We start from the raw sequence: 11,653 nt of genomic DNA on the forward strand, positions 1-11,653 counted from the left end.
CCCGGGCCAGGCCCAGCACTGCCGCCCCCGTGGGAAGGTGCCTCTGGGGACCAGCCACTGGGCACGACGCGGCCACTCAACGGCACGCTCCTCCGAAGCACGGCCCGCCCGCCCAACGGGAATCCGGTCCCCCCAGCGCACAGCAAGAGCTGGGCCTTGGAAAGCGGTTACCCCCCCGGCCAGGCCCAGCACGCCGCCCTCCTGTGGGTCGCGGCTGGGAGCTCCGGCCCCCAGCGCCATCCCCGCGGCGAAGGGAGAGGGACGTGCGGCATGGGAAGCAGGTGAGACGAGCGGCAGCCGATGGGTGCAAACGGCACTGGCTGCTCCCCTGGCAGGGGGCCCTAAGCTCCTTTTGTCCAGGCACTCCCCAGGGCAGGAGCCCAGCCAGGCTCCCGGGAGCCAAAGGGCCCTGCAGCCGCACTCTGCTCTGCCCAGGGCACAGGGTCACCAGGCAGCAGGCAGGCACCTGCCTCTCCTCAGATCAGAATTTCCACCATGTCCGACAGGCTGACGGGCCTGGCCGCAGGCGCCGGCTCTGCAAGGAAACAACCACAGATCGTCAGCTCCCTGGGGCGGGGACATGCTCCGCTGTCCTGTCTGTACAGCGCCCAGCGCAGCCCAGCCCCCAGGCACCCCCAGAATCGACAGGGCCGCACCATTTCCTTGACTTCACACTGACTGCGAGAGAGAGTGCAGACTCAGCCCCTAAAACGGGATGCGTGATTCTGGGGCCCACCCAGGGGGGCTGACCATCAGCCAGGCCTTCAGAGAATCAGGCCCTTTTAAGGGGTCCTCAGTCGGGCCCCCCAAATCGCTAATCACGTGTGCGGCCACGGCCCTCTCTCCGCAGCTTGCCGGCTGGGCCCAGGCTCGCCCCTCTGGGGACCACCCTCAGCAGCAGCTCACACAAACCCAGTGGCCTGTCACAGCCAACCCTGCCCCGGCGCTGCCGGCTCCCGCCTTTCCATTGGCGGTCAGGCTGGGGGCGGGGGCCCTGCAAGCGTTCGCGGCTCTCTCTACGGACAATGCCACAGTGCACCCGAGGGCAGATGCTGATCCCTCCCTCCAGCCTCTACAAGCCGGTTAGCGGAAAAGCCCAGCCGGGGCGCGCTGCGAAGCTGGGCTCTACGGCTGCCCGGAGGGCCCAGGTCAAAGCCCGGCCCAATCGCGCGCAGACAAAGCCGGGAGACAATCACTTTCCTCCCCTCCCCTACTTTCCCACACTGCCCTGGTCCCTGGGGCCAGCCCCACCCCGCCCGGCAGCACCTCTGGCGCTCACACTGAGTCATGCTGGCGGAGGGCCGGGCCCCGGCAGGCAGGGCGGAGGGACCAGCTCCTGGCTCACCCCTCCGCTAGGCCGGGCTCCCCGAGCAGAAGTCTCTGGGTTCAGGCGGCGCACAGTCCGGTCTGGGGGCAGGACTTACCTGGGGAGCCAGGCCCCTCGCCCAGGCTGCTCTCGGGCGCGCCCTCCGTCTGGGTGCTGCCGTCTTTGCTGCCGCGCTTGGCGTGGAAGGGGAGAGGGCTGCACGGCGATGGGCCGGTTGTCTCCTCGGCTGGGCCCCGCACAGCTGGAGGAGGGAGGAACAGCTGCCGTTAGCTCTGAAATACTGAGGGGAACCGGGCCCTCGCTGGCTGCCCACAGGACAGCTCCACCGCTGTGGTGTTCAGGCTCCCCCCCGACACCCTCGCCATCAGGCTGCGCCTTGGCCAGAGCCCCCGGCCAGGGAACGCGCCGGCTCGGCACAGCGGAATGCCAAAGGATGGAGGAGACGTAGCCAAGGCGGCTTTCAAGCAGGGCTTTAATGCTACCCAAAGGGGCAAGGACCGGGCGCCTCCTCTCACCTGGACTCCCTCGGGAAGGGCCCTCGGCCAGCCGCTCACTGGGGGGGGCCCCCTGCCACGCCTGGGCCCCCGAGGCAGCAAAGACGGACGGCACGGACTTGGCCGGCCGAAGGGAGGCCTGCGGGGTCTTGCTGGGGTCCTTCCGCGAGCGCTGCTGCAGGATTCTGATGATCGCGTCCTTCTCCAGGATTTGGGCGTGAAGGGCTTTTAACCTGAGGAATGCAAGGGCGTGGCGAGTCAGCGCCCACAGCAAGGACACCGACTTCCTGGCACCGCCTGGCGGCCAACTGGAAAGCCAGTTTCCAAACGCCCAACAGCGCGAGCGGCCCCAGGCGAAAGCGAGGGTAACGAGAGGCCAGCGCCAAAGCCCCTGGCGGGACCGACCTGTTCTCCATCTCCTGGTGCTTGTGGTTGGCCAGGAGGAGCCCCTCGTCAAAGCTGCTGTTGGGGGAGTGCCGCGGGGAGTGGTTGATGATGGTGGTGTCCCGCTGGGCAGCAGCGGTGGCGGCCGCGTCCATGGCGAACTGCCGCATGGTACATTCCTCCAGATACTTCTGCTCCCACTTGGTCATGTCGGCCTCCAGGGCCAGGATCCTCTCCTCCTTCTCTCTCAGCTGCTCCGCCAGCAGGGGCGCGCTCAGCTCCGGGGAGCCGCCCGTCGGGGCTCCCACCTGCCTCTGCGGTAGCACAGGACGTGTCGGGACACGGGACGGACTGGCAGAAAGCCCCAGGGGGGTGAGGAGCAGAGGTGGGCCCCGCCGCCAGGGATTCTCCAGAGCCTGGGGCCCCTTGCGCCACTGTGCTGGGCGCCCTGTGTCACCCCATCAGCAGGAGGCTGGCGCCTCCGGGACTCGCCTGTTCCAGCCGCCACCTGCCCCGCTCGGCTGCAGGCCTCGCCCCGGCACCGCGAGCCCCCCTCACCTGCTGGGCCCGCAGCATCTTCAGCTCCTGCTCGAGGCGGGTGCGGAGCCGCAGCTCCAGCTGCTCCCGCTTCTCACAGGCGGCCTGGAGCTGACCCAGGGCCTGCTGCAGCCTCTCCACCTTCTCCACGTAGGCCCGCTTCCGCCGCAGCTCCTCCTCTGTCCTGGCTGCCCGGGCCTGGGCGCTGCTCAGCGCCTGCTCCAGCAGCTCCGCCCGCCGCCGCTGGTCCTCGTTGGCGCTGCGCAGCAGCGAGACCTCCCGCTCCAGCTTCTCTCTCTCCTGCTGGTGCTCGTAGTCTGGAAAGGGCGGACCCGTTAGCTGCTGCTCCGGACACCCCCGGCGCACAGCTGGGGGCTCCAGCTCGGAGCCAGTGGCCTCTCACCCCTGGGACAGCTGAGCCGTGTCTCCTCCCTGGGGCCGGCGACCACGGTACCATTACCGCCGCCTGCTGGGGGCGGGGCCAGGCTGGGCCGCTGCCACGGCGCAGGGCAAGCCAGAAGCAAACTCCCCAAAGGCTGCTTTCACCCTGGCTCCTAGCCCCCTGTGCCACGGCGGCTGGTGCAGCCCTGTGGCCCCACACAGCCCTGCTATTGCACCGGACTTCCTCTCCTGCCTCGTACCGCGCGGCCATTCCGGTTCCCCACCCGACTCTCTGGCTGAGCACGCCAGACTCACTGGGGGGCAGCTGGCTCCTGGCACCAGCACCCTGGCTTAAAACCCGCTGCACAGCAAGCTCCCTCCTGCCTGACCCCTGGGCTTTCACCCCTTCACCCCAGCGAGTCCTAGGACTGGAGGAGACCTCAGGAGTCATCTAGTCCAACCCCTACTCAAAGCAGGACCAGCTCCAATGAACCGACCCCAGCCAGGGCTTTGCCAAGTCGGGCCTTAAGGGGAAGCGCCTTGGTCAGGGCCACCTTGGCCTGCGGCAGCGCTCACGTGAGAAAACAGAAAGCCCAGCTGTTCCCCCCGGCCACTGGTCCATCAGTCTCCAGCCCTGCAGGACCAGCACCCACCCTGGCTGCCTTCCCCTGCTACCCCCTCCTGGGGTGGCCGGCGCGGGGGCAGCTTTCGGGGCTGGCAGGACCCTTGACAGCTGGGGGCAGGTCCCCTTCCCCGCCCTGGGGTTCCCGGGGGCATTCTGCTGCCCCCGCTGGAAGGGGACTCAGGCCAGGCCCATTGCCAGCTGCTGGCAAAAGCGGCTTCTCCTTAACCCCCCAGCCCAGGCCAGCGGGAAATTCGGAGTGGCGGGAGTGTGGCCCGGACGCTGGAAGAGCCGGAACAGCCGCTGGAATGCGAAGAATCCAGGTCACATTGATGGCCGCTGTGATTAATGGCTCCGGTTTGAGTGCCAAGAACAGCTTAGCGCTCCCTGGGGAAGGGCAAATGCTTCCTGGAGCGGAGCTGCCTCTTCTCCCAGCTTAAAGGGGCCTTACCCCTCCTTCCTCTCCCCCGCCCAACACCCCCCCGCCCCCCAAGAGTGGCCGGGACACACCACGCGCCCGGGCTGGCCCTGCACCGGGGCACAGCACACTGGCCAGGGCCAAACCCTCTCCCAGGATTTACTCTGTGCCAGCAGTTTCGCCACTGTCCCCTGGCTGCTTTCTGGGCTCTCCTGATGCTTGCTGGCCAGCTGTCTGGTTGCGGATTCCAGCCGCTCTGTTTGGGATTGAACAGACAGAGATATCGGGTTTAGGATGAACGGGCTGGGAGCAGCCTGGCTCTTGCTAGACATCCGTGGTACCGGTCACCCAGGAACCTGCCTGATGTACCAGGACATCAGCACATCAGGACCCGGAGCGCTGGGGGTGCGTCACCAGAGACGAGAGGATCACGGGGACTAGCACGGGGGAGCCACTAACTGGCGCTGGAGGTATCCTCAACAGCAGGATCAGAGCAGACCCAGGCTGGAGAACAGGTGGCCAAATGACTGCGCTGATCAAGGACCCACACGGCCGAGACGGACAACCACCCGAGGGTCTGAAAAGGGAGCAGGCCCAAGGGTTTCCCCCGTCGAGCGCCGGCCACCGCTCCTGACCTTTCAGATCCCGGTTGAAATCCTGAAGCCGCCGTATCTCCCCATCTTTCTTGCTCCTCATGGTTTTCTCCAAGGCCTCGCGCTTGGAAGACGCCTTCATCAGGTTTTCGTAGTCCTCGGAGATTCGCTGAATCTCTGTCTCCAGCTGTGGGGAACGACACAACCGGCTGAAGTCGGACCCCTGGGATGGGGAAGAGACCAGAGGAGACGGCCGGACGGCCCCGGCGGAGGTTTCAACGGGAGCTGTGCCGCAAACGCAGTGGGGCTGCGGTGTCCGTCACTGGCCCTCCCCCCAGGAGACCAATGTCGTGAGCTGCGGCTGCCTCCTCCTGGGCCCTGGACAGCTGGGGTTTGAGACCATAGTGAGCGCAGAAGCCTGACAGGAACTGAATGGGCACAAGAGCAGCTTGCTGGCTGCACCCTCCACCAGGCCAGTGCTCAGTCAGCAGGCAACGGGCACCTCCCTGGGACAACCCCGCACCCCTTCTCGCCACCTCACACGAACTACAACCGCCCTGCGGCGCCGGCGCCAGGCCCTGTGCCCTCAGCCGCCCGCGGAAGGCCCAGTTCTGCTGGCCCGCTGCAAGGGCGCCTGCCCTTCAGAGACGCGGCGCCAACCCCTTCCGAAAGGCACCGGCCGTCTTCAGCGGTCAGGCTCCCCAGGCGCCTCCTCCTTCACCCCAGTGCCCCCGAGTGGCAGAGAGAAGCACCTCCCTCGGCCTGCCCGGGCCCTGGGAAAGGAGACGGCTCTCCCCCTCCGCCCCTGCGCTTAGCCCTCCTGGAGCGGCTCCACCCGCAGGGACCAGCCCCGCTGTTGCCGGGCTGCTGCAGATCTCCCGCTCCTAGCTCTCGCTGGCTGCCCAGACTCTGCGCGTCCCTCCCTCGGCTGTGTCTTCACGTCCGTAACGCTGAGGATCAGAGCGCGCCACCGCCTCTGCCCTGCTGCGGCCAACCACAAGGGAGACGCACGTTCTCCCCGAGGCTTTCCACCCGCTCGCCGCTCTTCCTCGTGCCGTACTCCTCCCCAGCTCCGGCACATGCCCCTGGCCCCCACCGCTGCCCGCCTGGCACGTGCCCCTCCCGCCAGCCCGTTGTCCTGAGGGGAGAGGCCTTCCCCGTGGCTGTGCTGGAACAGGCCTCCGTTGTACGCCTCTGCACAAAGGGCTTTCTGTGGCAGGCCTGGGCGCTGCCCGAGAGCCGGTGAATGGGCTCTTTCTTATCCACCCAACAACTGCCTTGGCTGAGGGCCTGCGGTGCTGGGTGCTCCAGAGCCACAGCTGTTCAGAGGCGGGAGGTTTCGCAGCACCTGCCTGGTCTTTCTCGATGCGAGAAACCCACCCACCATCTGCCCCGCGAGCAAAGCCAGGACCCGGAGGGGCTCGGCGCGCTACGAGGGGGCAGCGTGCGCCTGCAAGCGAAGGGCCGGCAGGCGCTGAGCAAGCTTCCTCTCTGGCCCCTGCACCCGGACTGGGGACTGCCTTGCTGAGCCCTCAGACGTGAACCGAGTCTGCCCTGGACAGAACCCTGCCGGGCTGCCTTAGCAGAGATGGGAAGCACCGATAGCTGCTGGCAGTGCCTGGCCCCCGCCCCAAGGCCCAGGGAGACATTGGAGGAGCTGGGCCGCAGCCCGCTGCTTGGGGAGACGCAGGCGGTGCGTTTACCTTCTCTATGCGACTGGCTTTTCCACTGCAGCTCTCCAGCTCCCGCCGCAGCTTCTCGTTCTCCCGCAGCACCGTCTCCACCTGGGCCAGGTGGCTGCTGGCCGACGCGGCCTGGGCTGTCATCAGAGCCTCCACCCCGGCGGCCGTGAGCGAGCCCAAGGGGCCGTGGCACAGTGTAGCCGGTGGGGGCAGGAAAGCCCGGGGCAGGTGGGCCTGCATCACCCTAGGAGAGGCACAAAGAATCAGCCTTGGTCTGCGCCGCCATGATGCCCTTCAGATCAAGGCTAAGGGATGGAGTGACGGCGGGGAGGGGTGTACACCACTAGCCAGCCTCTGGCACAATCCACTGCCTGGCCCAGCTCGCACTGCTCCTTCTCTCTCCTTGAGCCCCGGCACAGGGATCGTCTTTCGGCTCTGGGTTTGTACAGCACCTAGCGCTGGGGATTCTCGCCCCGCACATGGGGCTCGTGGGCTGCATGGTCACACAAATTGCTCAGAACGTTGTGGGCAGAGCCCCAGCGAGGAGGTTTTCATCTCACCCACGCTCGCAATATTTCCTCGAACCTTAAGGGGCAAATTGTAAGCCAGGGTCGCCAACCCGCCCTGTGGTCAGTGGCACCGTTTCATTCAGGGCCCCGGTGCACGCAGCCACGCCTACATCCCAGGACAGAACCTGGCAATGGTGCCCTTACAGCGTCACCTTCGTGGGACAGCCTTTAACGAGACCAAGCAGGACACTTCCACGGAGGAGCCTGTGCTCGGTGCTGTTCAAACCCAGAGCAAAAATGACCAAGACCAGATTGTTAAAGGGATTTAGGCACCGAGGAATGTAGCTAAGTGCCTAGGAAGAGCTGCAAAGGCACCTAGCTGCCCAACTCCCACTACTTCAGAGGCCCACCAGGGTTCCACGCCTACGACGCTTCTGGAAACAGGACTTAGCCCCGAGGGCCTTTCGGAACGGGGTCCCTTCTGTCTCGCTCCCATTCCAAAGGAAGCCGTACACCACCCCGCCCCAGCAGCCAGTGCGTAAGCACACAAGAGGAGCGCACTGTTTGGGGCGGCCAAGCCCAGCGCAATGCCACCGCACTCTGCCCCCTCTCTTCTCAGGCTGCAGGAGTGGAGGGGAAACGCCAGGCCACCAGGGAGGAATAACCCCACCACAGCTTTCCCGCCTGTCCAAGTGCTCTTAGGGGCACTGAGCTCTTGAAAGCCGGCTCCTGGCCTACGGCTGTGGGTGCTGTCCAAGCTGGCCAGCGTTCGGACCCCTGCAGAGCCAGAGGGAGGGAGAACAGGGGAGTCGGCTGCACCTCGTGGGTAAGAGGGGAGATCCCACTAGCGAAGGGAGACCCTGGTGCCTGTGGGGGGAAGAGAGATGAGCGTGGGCCCCTTCCCGCCCAAGAAGCACCTGAACTGGCACCACAGCCCCCCCGGCGGTCCCCTCCTATCAATACACATCCTGCACGGGGCCGGGCGGGGCTGGGCAGATCACATGCTCTCGCAGGTGACCCCCACACCCGCTCTTTCACCACATCAGAGGGCAAAGATGCCGCAGCCCCACTGCCGGCTTGGCCACCCCCCGGCAGCCTGACTGGCAGAGCCATGGCCGCCCACAGCCACGGGCTGGCCGCACAACGTGGGGCTGAGGGGTCTGTAGGACTGCCAGTCCCCTCCCCTTTCACTGCTGCTCCAAACCAGAGCACAGCCCATCAGAGCACACACCACCCGCTTCGCCGGCTGGTGGACAGGTCCCGGGGGGGAGCAGGGAGGTGACAGGAGCAGGGGAACGCTCGGAGTTTGCTGTCTCCTCGGCTAGGCCGGAGTCCCTGGTGTAAGCAACCAAAGAAGGGCTTTATGGGCAAGCGGAGTGGAAGACGCACTCCCTGAAATGGCCAGGACCTGCGACCTCACAAAGGCCGGAGTGCAGCTGGGCGATCTGCCCACGGGGGTTGGCACTGACATGCCGCCTGCCCGCCAGCAGGGCTCAGGTGCCTTAGGCCGAGAACTCGGTTCCCCGCGAGCAAAGCCCGTGTCAATGGCTAAGCGCAGGCATGTGCTCGGCAGGGCTTCCCGGGGGAAGGCCACCCTGTATGTAACCTTCCCTCAGAGCAGTCCCAGCGTCCAGCGCTGCCCAGACCTGCACTTTCCTTCCACCCTCCCAGACCGAGCCGTTTCCTTCCTCCCTTCCAACCCTTCCACTAACCAGAGACTCCGCTCTGGCCACGCGAAAGACCAGCAAAGCAGCAGCTCTGAGTGAGGTCTGGCCTAGCCACCCTGCAGACCGATGTGCCCACACACTTCAAACATCAGCTGAAAGCCTCCTTCCTCCCCACAGCAGCTGCAGGAGACTGACCCGGGGGCAGGGTAAGGACCCCTGCAGCCAGGGGCTCAATGCCAGGGTGCCCCTGGTGCTCATCTCCTTATTCTGCACCCAGGGGTTTCTCTGCTTGTGCCACGGCCTGTCCACGAGCTGCGCAGCACAGCCACAGCCTACCCGGTCCCCTTCCCGCTTGGCTCTGGCCTGGGAAGGAAGGGAGCGGGAATGTGCTTACCTGACGTCGGAGGGCTGAAATCCCGGCCCCTCCCCGGAGCAGCGCCTGGGATCCGCCAGGTACCCGATGGCGGGCTCCTGTGGGGGGATGATGTAAGGGTAGTCCGGAGGGGGGCCCCGGGGCTCCAGCCCCTCGGCGTGCTGCCCCCTCGGGGCCAGCAGCGGGAAGTGCCTGGCCAGCTGGGGGTAACTGTGGGAGGACCTCATGTGGCTCTGGGCCCTGGCGCCGTTCCTCTCCAGCGAGAGCTGCATGAGTCGCTCGCTCAGCGACCGCATGTGCCCATGCTTCAGCGATTCGTCCGGGCGCTGGCTGCTGCTGTCAGGGGCGTAGACCCTGCGCTGGCCGGGCTCCGCGGGGCCCCCCGGACAGGGGCCCGCCGCCTGCGACCCTCGCTGCGAGGCATAGTACTGGGAATGCGCCTTGGCCTCCTCGTAGGTGGGCAGCTCCTCGCCCTTGTGTGCAGGCTGGCCGAGCCGGTACCCGCCGTTCTCCAGGTAGCCGGGGTCGCCGTGGTGCTCCTGGCCCTGGGGCTCCTGCCGGGTGGACTGCTGGACCATCTGGTTCTCCTCTGGGGTGAGGCTCTCCAGGGAGGAGCGAGGGCTGCCCACACCGCCCCCGCCCCGCAGCGCCTGCTGCTGGATGGCCAGCAGCGTGCGGTTCTCCGTGAGGTTCCCATAGCGCAGCTGCTCCTGGATGAGCCGGTGCAGGACCGTCCCGGAGGAGTCCTCTGCTGTCCTCATCCTCGGCTGGGGCTGCCACCAGAGCAGCAGTTTGATCCAGTCCCTGCGAGCTGGCCTAGGAGAGAGGGGCACAGACGTCAGGGTGGGGGTTACTTGGGACTTGTTTTCAGAGCTTGTGCTCTGCCAGCTGTCCCTTGGCCGCACTCTGTCACGAAGGACCCAAGTCACAGCGGGCGTGGGTGGGACGCAGAGCATCGGTCCAGCCTTGCCCAGCCCAGGCTGACACTAATTCCACGCGAGGCCACGGAGAACGAGGCCCTTGGGAACGCAGCTCCCCTACCGATGCCCAGTGCTGCTGGGGCCCCCCCTCCACGTCCTAAAGGAGGCAGCTCTTGGTGGGGAGCGAGGAACCCCAGCCCTGGGGATCTGCTAACTTCCCTGGGAGGTGAACAGCCTCAGCATCTGGGCTTAACGTGCCAGCATCTGAGACTCAGCCCGACTTATTTACTGTGCTGGGAAGAGCAGCTCACGTGATGTTACCAACGTGTGCAGTCAGGGCCCCTTTGCTCGTGCGTGTGTAGTGAGGGCTGGCGGGGGGCACCTCTCCGAGTGCCAGGCGAGGTGGCCCAGGGTCGCCAATCCGACACCGGGAACCGAAATATGCATAAACCTGTAGGCCAACACTTAACCTTAAATCTCAAAGCCACCACTGGCCGACAAACGGGGTCTGCCCCAACCTTACAGCGGGGGGCATCGGAGCTGGAATTCATCTGCAAGTCTGACACACTTTACTGAGCTATCGAGCATCCTGGGCACGGCCGGGGCAAGAGCCCCCGGGAGGTCGGTCGCTGTGGACGTCTGCACCCTCGCTGAACCAAACCACCGGTCCTGCAGCACCTGCCAGACTGACCGAATGACCTGTCAGGCGACGAGCTTTCCTGGGACAGCGCCACCTCCTCCGAGCCGGAGGTGCCGGTGAAATTAAGCCGGCGCGAGGAGCGTCCACCCGACAGCCGGCCGAGACGAAACGAGAACTGCCGATTGAGCGGCACAGGAGGGCGGTGAGGGGCGAAGGAAGAAACGCGTCTCCTGCGGGAGCCCCTGGAGCCGGGCGGGGAGCCTGGGATAAGGGCAACCCCCCGCCTCGGCCACCGCCAGCAATGTCACCACCCCACCCCACCGCCTCTGCTGCGGCCACCGGCCTCCCGAGCGACCGGGCACCCCGCCACCCACGGGCCCTGCGTTCTGCCCTCGGCTGCGGGCCTCGCCCGCGCGAGCTCCCGACCCACGAAATCCACCCGCGCCCCGCACCGCGGCGCTCGCCTTACCTGCCGCGGGCAGCCGGGGCGGACGCGCTCGCTGCGGCCGGGGCTGTGCCGGGGCGCGGTGTGCGAAGGGGGGGCGCCGGCGTGGGACTTCCCCCGCCCGGGAGGTGGGGCCTGCTCTGCGCACCAGCCCCCCGCGGGCGCCGGGCTCTTCCCCGGAGGGGAGCTCAGCGGCCCCGCCCGGCTGGCCCCCAGCCGCGCTGCCTCCCGCGGGTTCGGGTCCCCGGCCCCGGGGCGGCCGGTTGGCGGGTGCGCTCCGCCGGCGGAGCCGCCCCACGCAGCGATCCGGCGGCCGCGGCTGCCGCCAGGCACTGAGCTCCGGCCGGGCTGCGGGCGCTGCTATGCCAGGAATGCGGGAGTTTCAGGTCCCCCCCCGGGAGCCGCCGGGCGCTGCTCCGCCAGGGGGCGCCGCTGTGCCGCGGGGGCGGGGCTGATGGAGGGGTGGGGGGGGGTCCAGGACAGGGCTGGGGGCCCGGGCCCCTGAGAGCGATAGGCCTGTGAGGCCGGGGTCCCGAGCCCCCCGCCCCTCGGGTGCGCACTGCCGCTTAGGGGGACGAGACAGAGCGGGGGGAGGGAAACTGAGGCGCGGGGCTGGGCCCGCAGTCTGATGGGTCCTGACCGAGGTCCCCCTTCGCCCCCC

At 67.2% G+C, this 11,653-nt stretch overlaps 1 protein-coding gene across 1 annotated transcript; it reads right to left on the reverse strand.

Moving 5' to 3' along the window:
* Positions 1-327: 327 nt before the first annotated feature.
* On the reverse strand, positions 328-11,318 carry AMOTL2 (angiomotin like 2). Its single transcript, XM_075004413.1, has 10 exons — positions 11,017-11,318; positions 9,009-9,803; positions 6,460-6,682; positions 4,799-4,943; positions 4,327-4,419; positions 2,764-3,059; positions 2,227-2,519; positions 1,843-2,054; positions 1,425-1,568; positions 328-535 (listed from the first exon to the last, which is right to left on the reverse strand). Exons 2-10 carry the CDS (start codon positions 9,746-9,748, stop codon positions 477-479), a joined length of 2,205 nt encoding a protein of 734 aa, XP_074860514.1. The 5' UTR covers positions 9,749-9,803; positions 11,017-11,318; the 3' UTR covers positions 328-476.
* Between the last annotated feature and the right edge of the window lie 335 nt (positions 11,319-11,653).

Source organism: Carettochelys insculpta, chromosome 10 (assembly GCF_033958435.1).
Source record: "Carettochelys insculpta isolate YL-2023 chromosome 10, ASM3395843v1, whole genome shotgun sequence".
NCBI classification, from domain to species: domain Eukaryota; kingdom Metazoa; phylum Chordata; order Testudines; family Carettochelyidae; genus Carettochelys; species Carettochelys insculpta.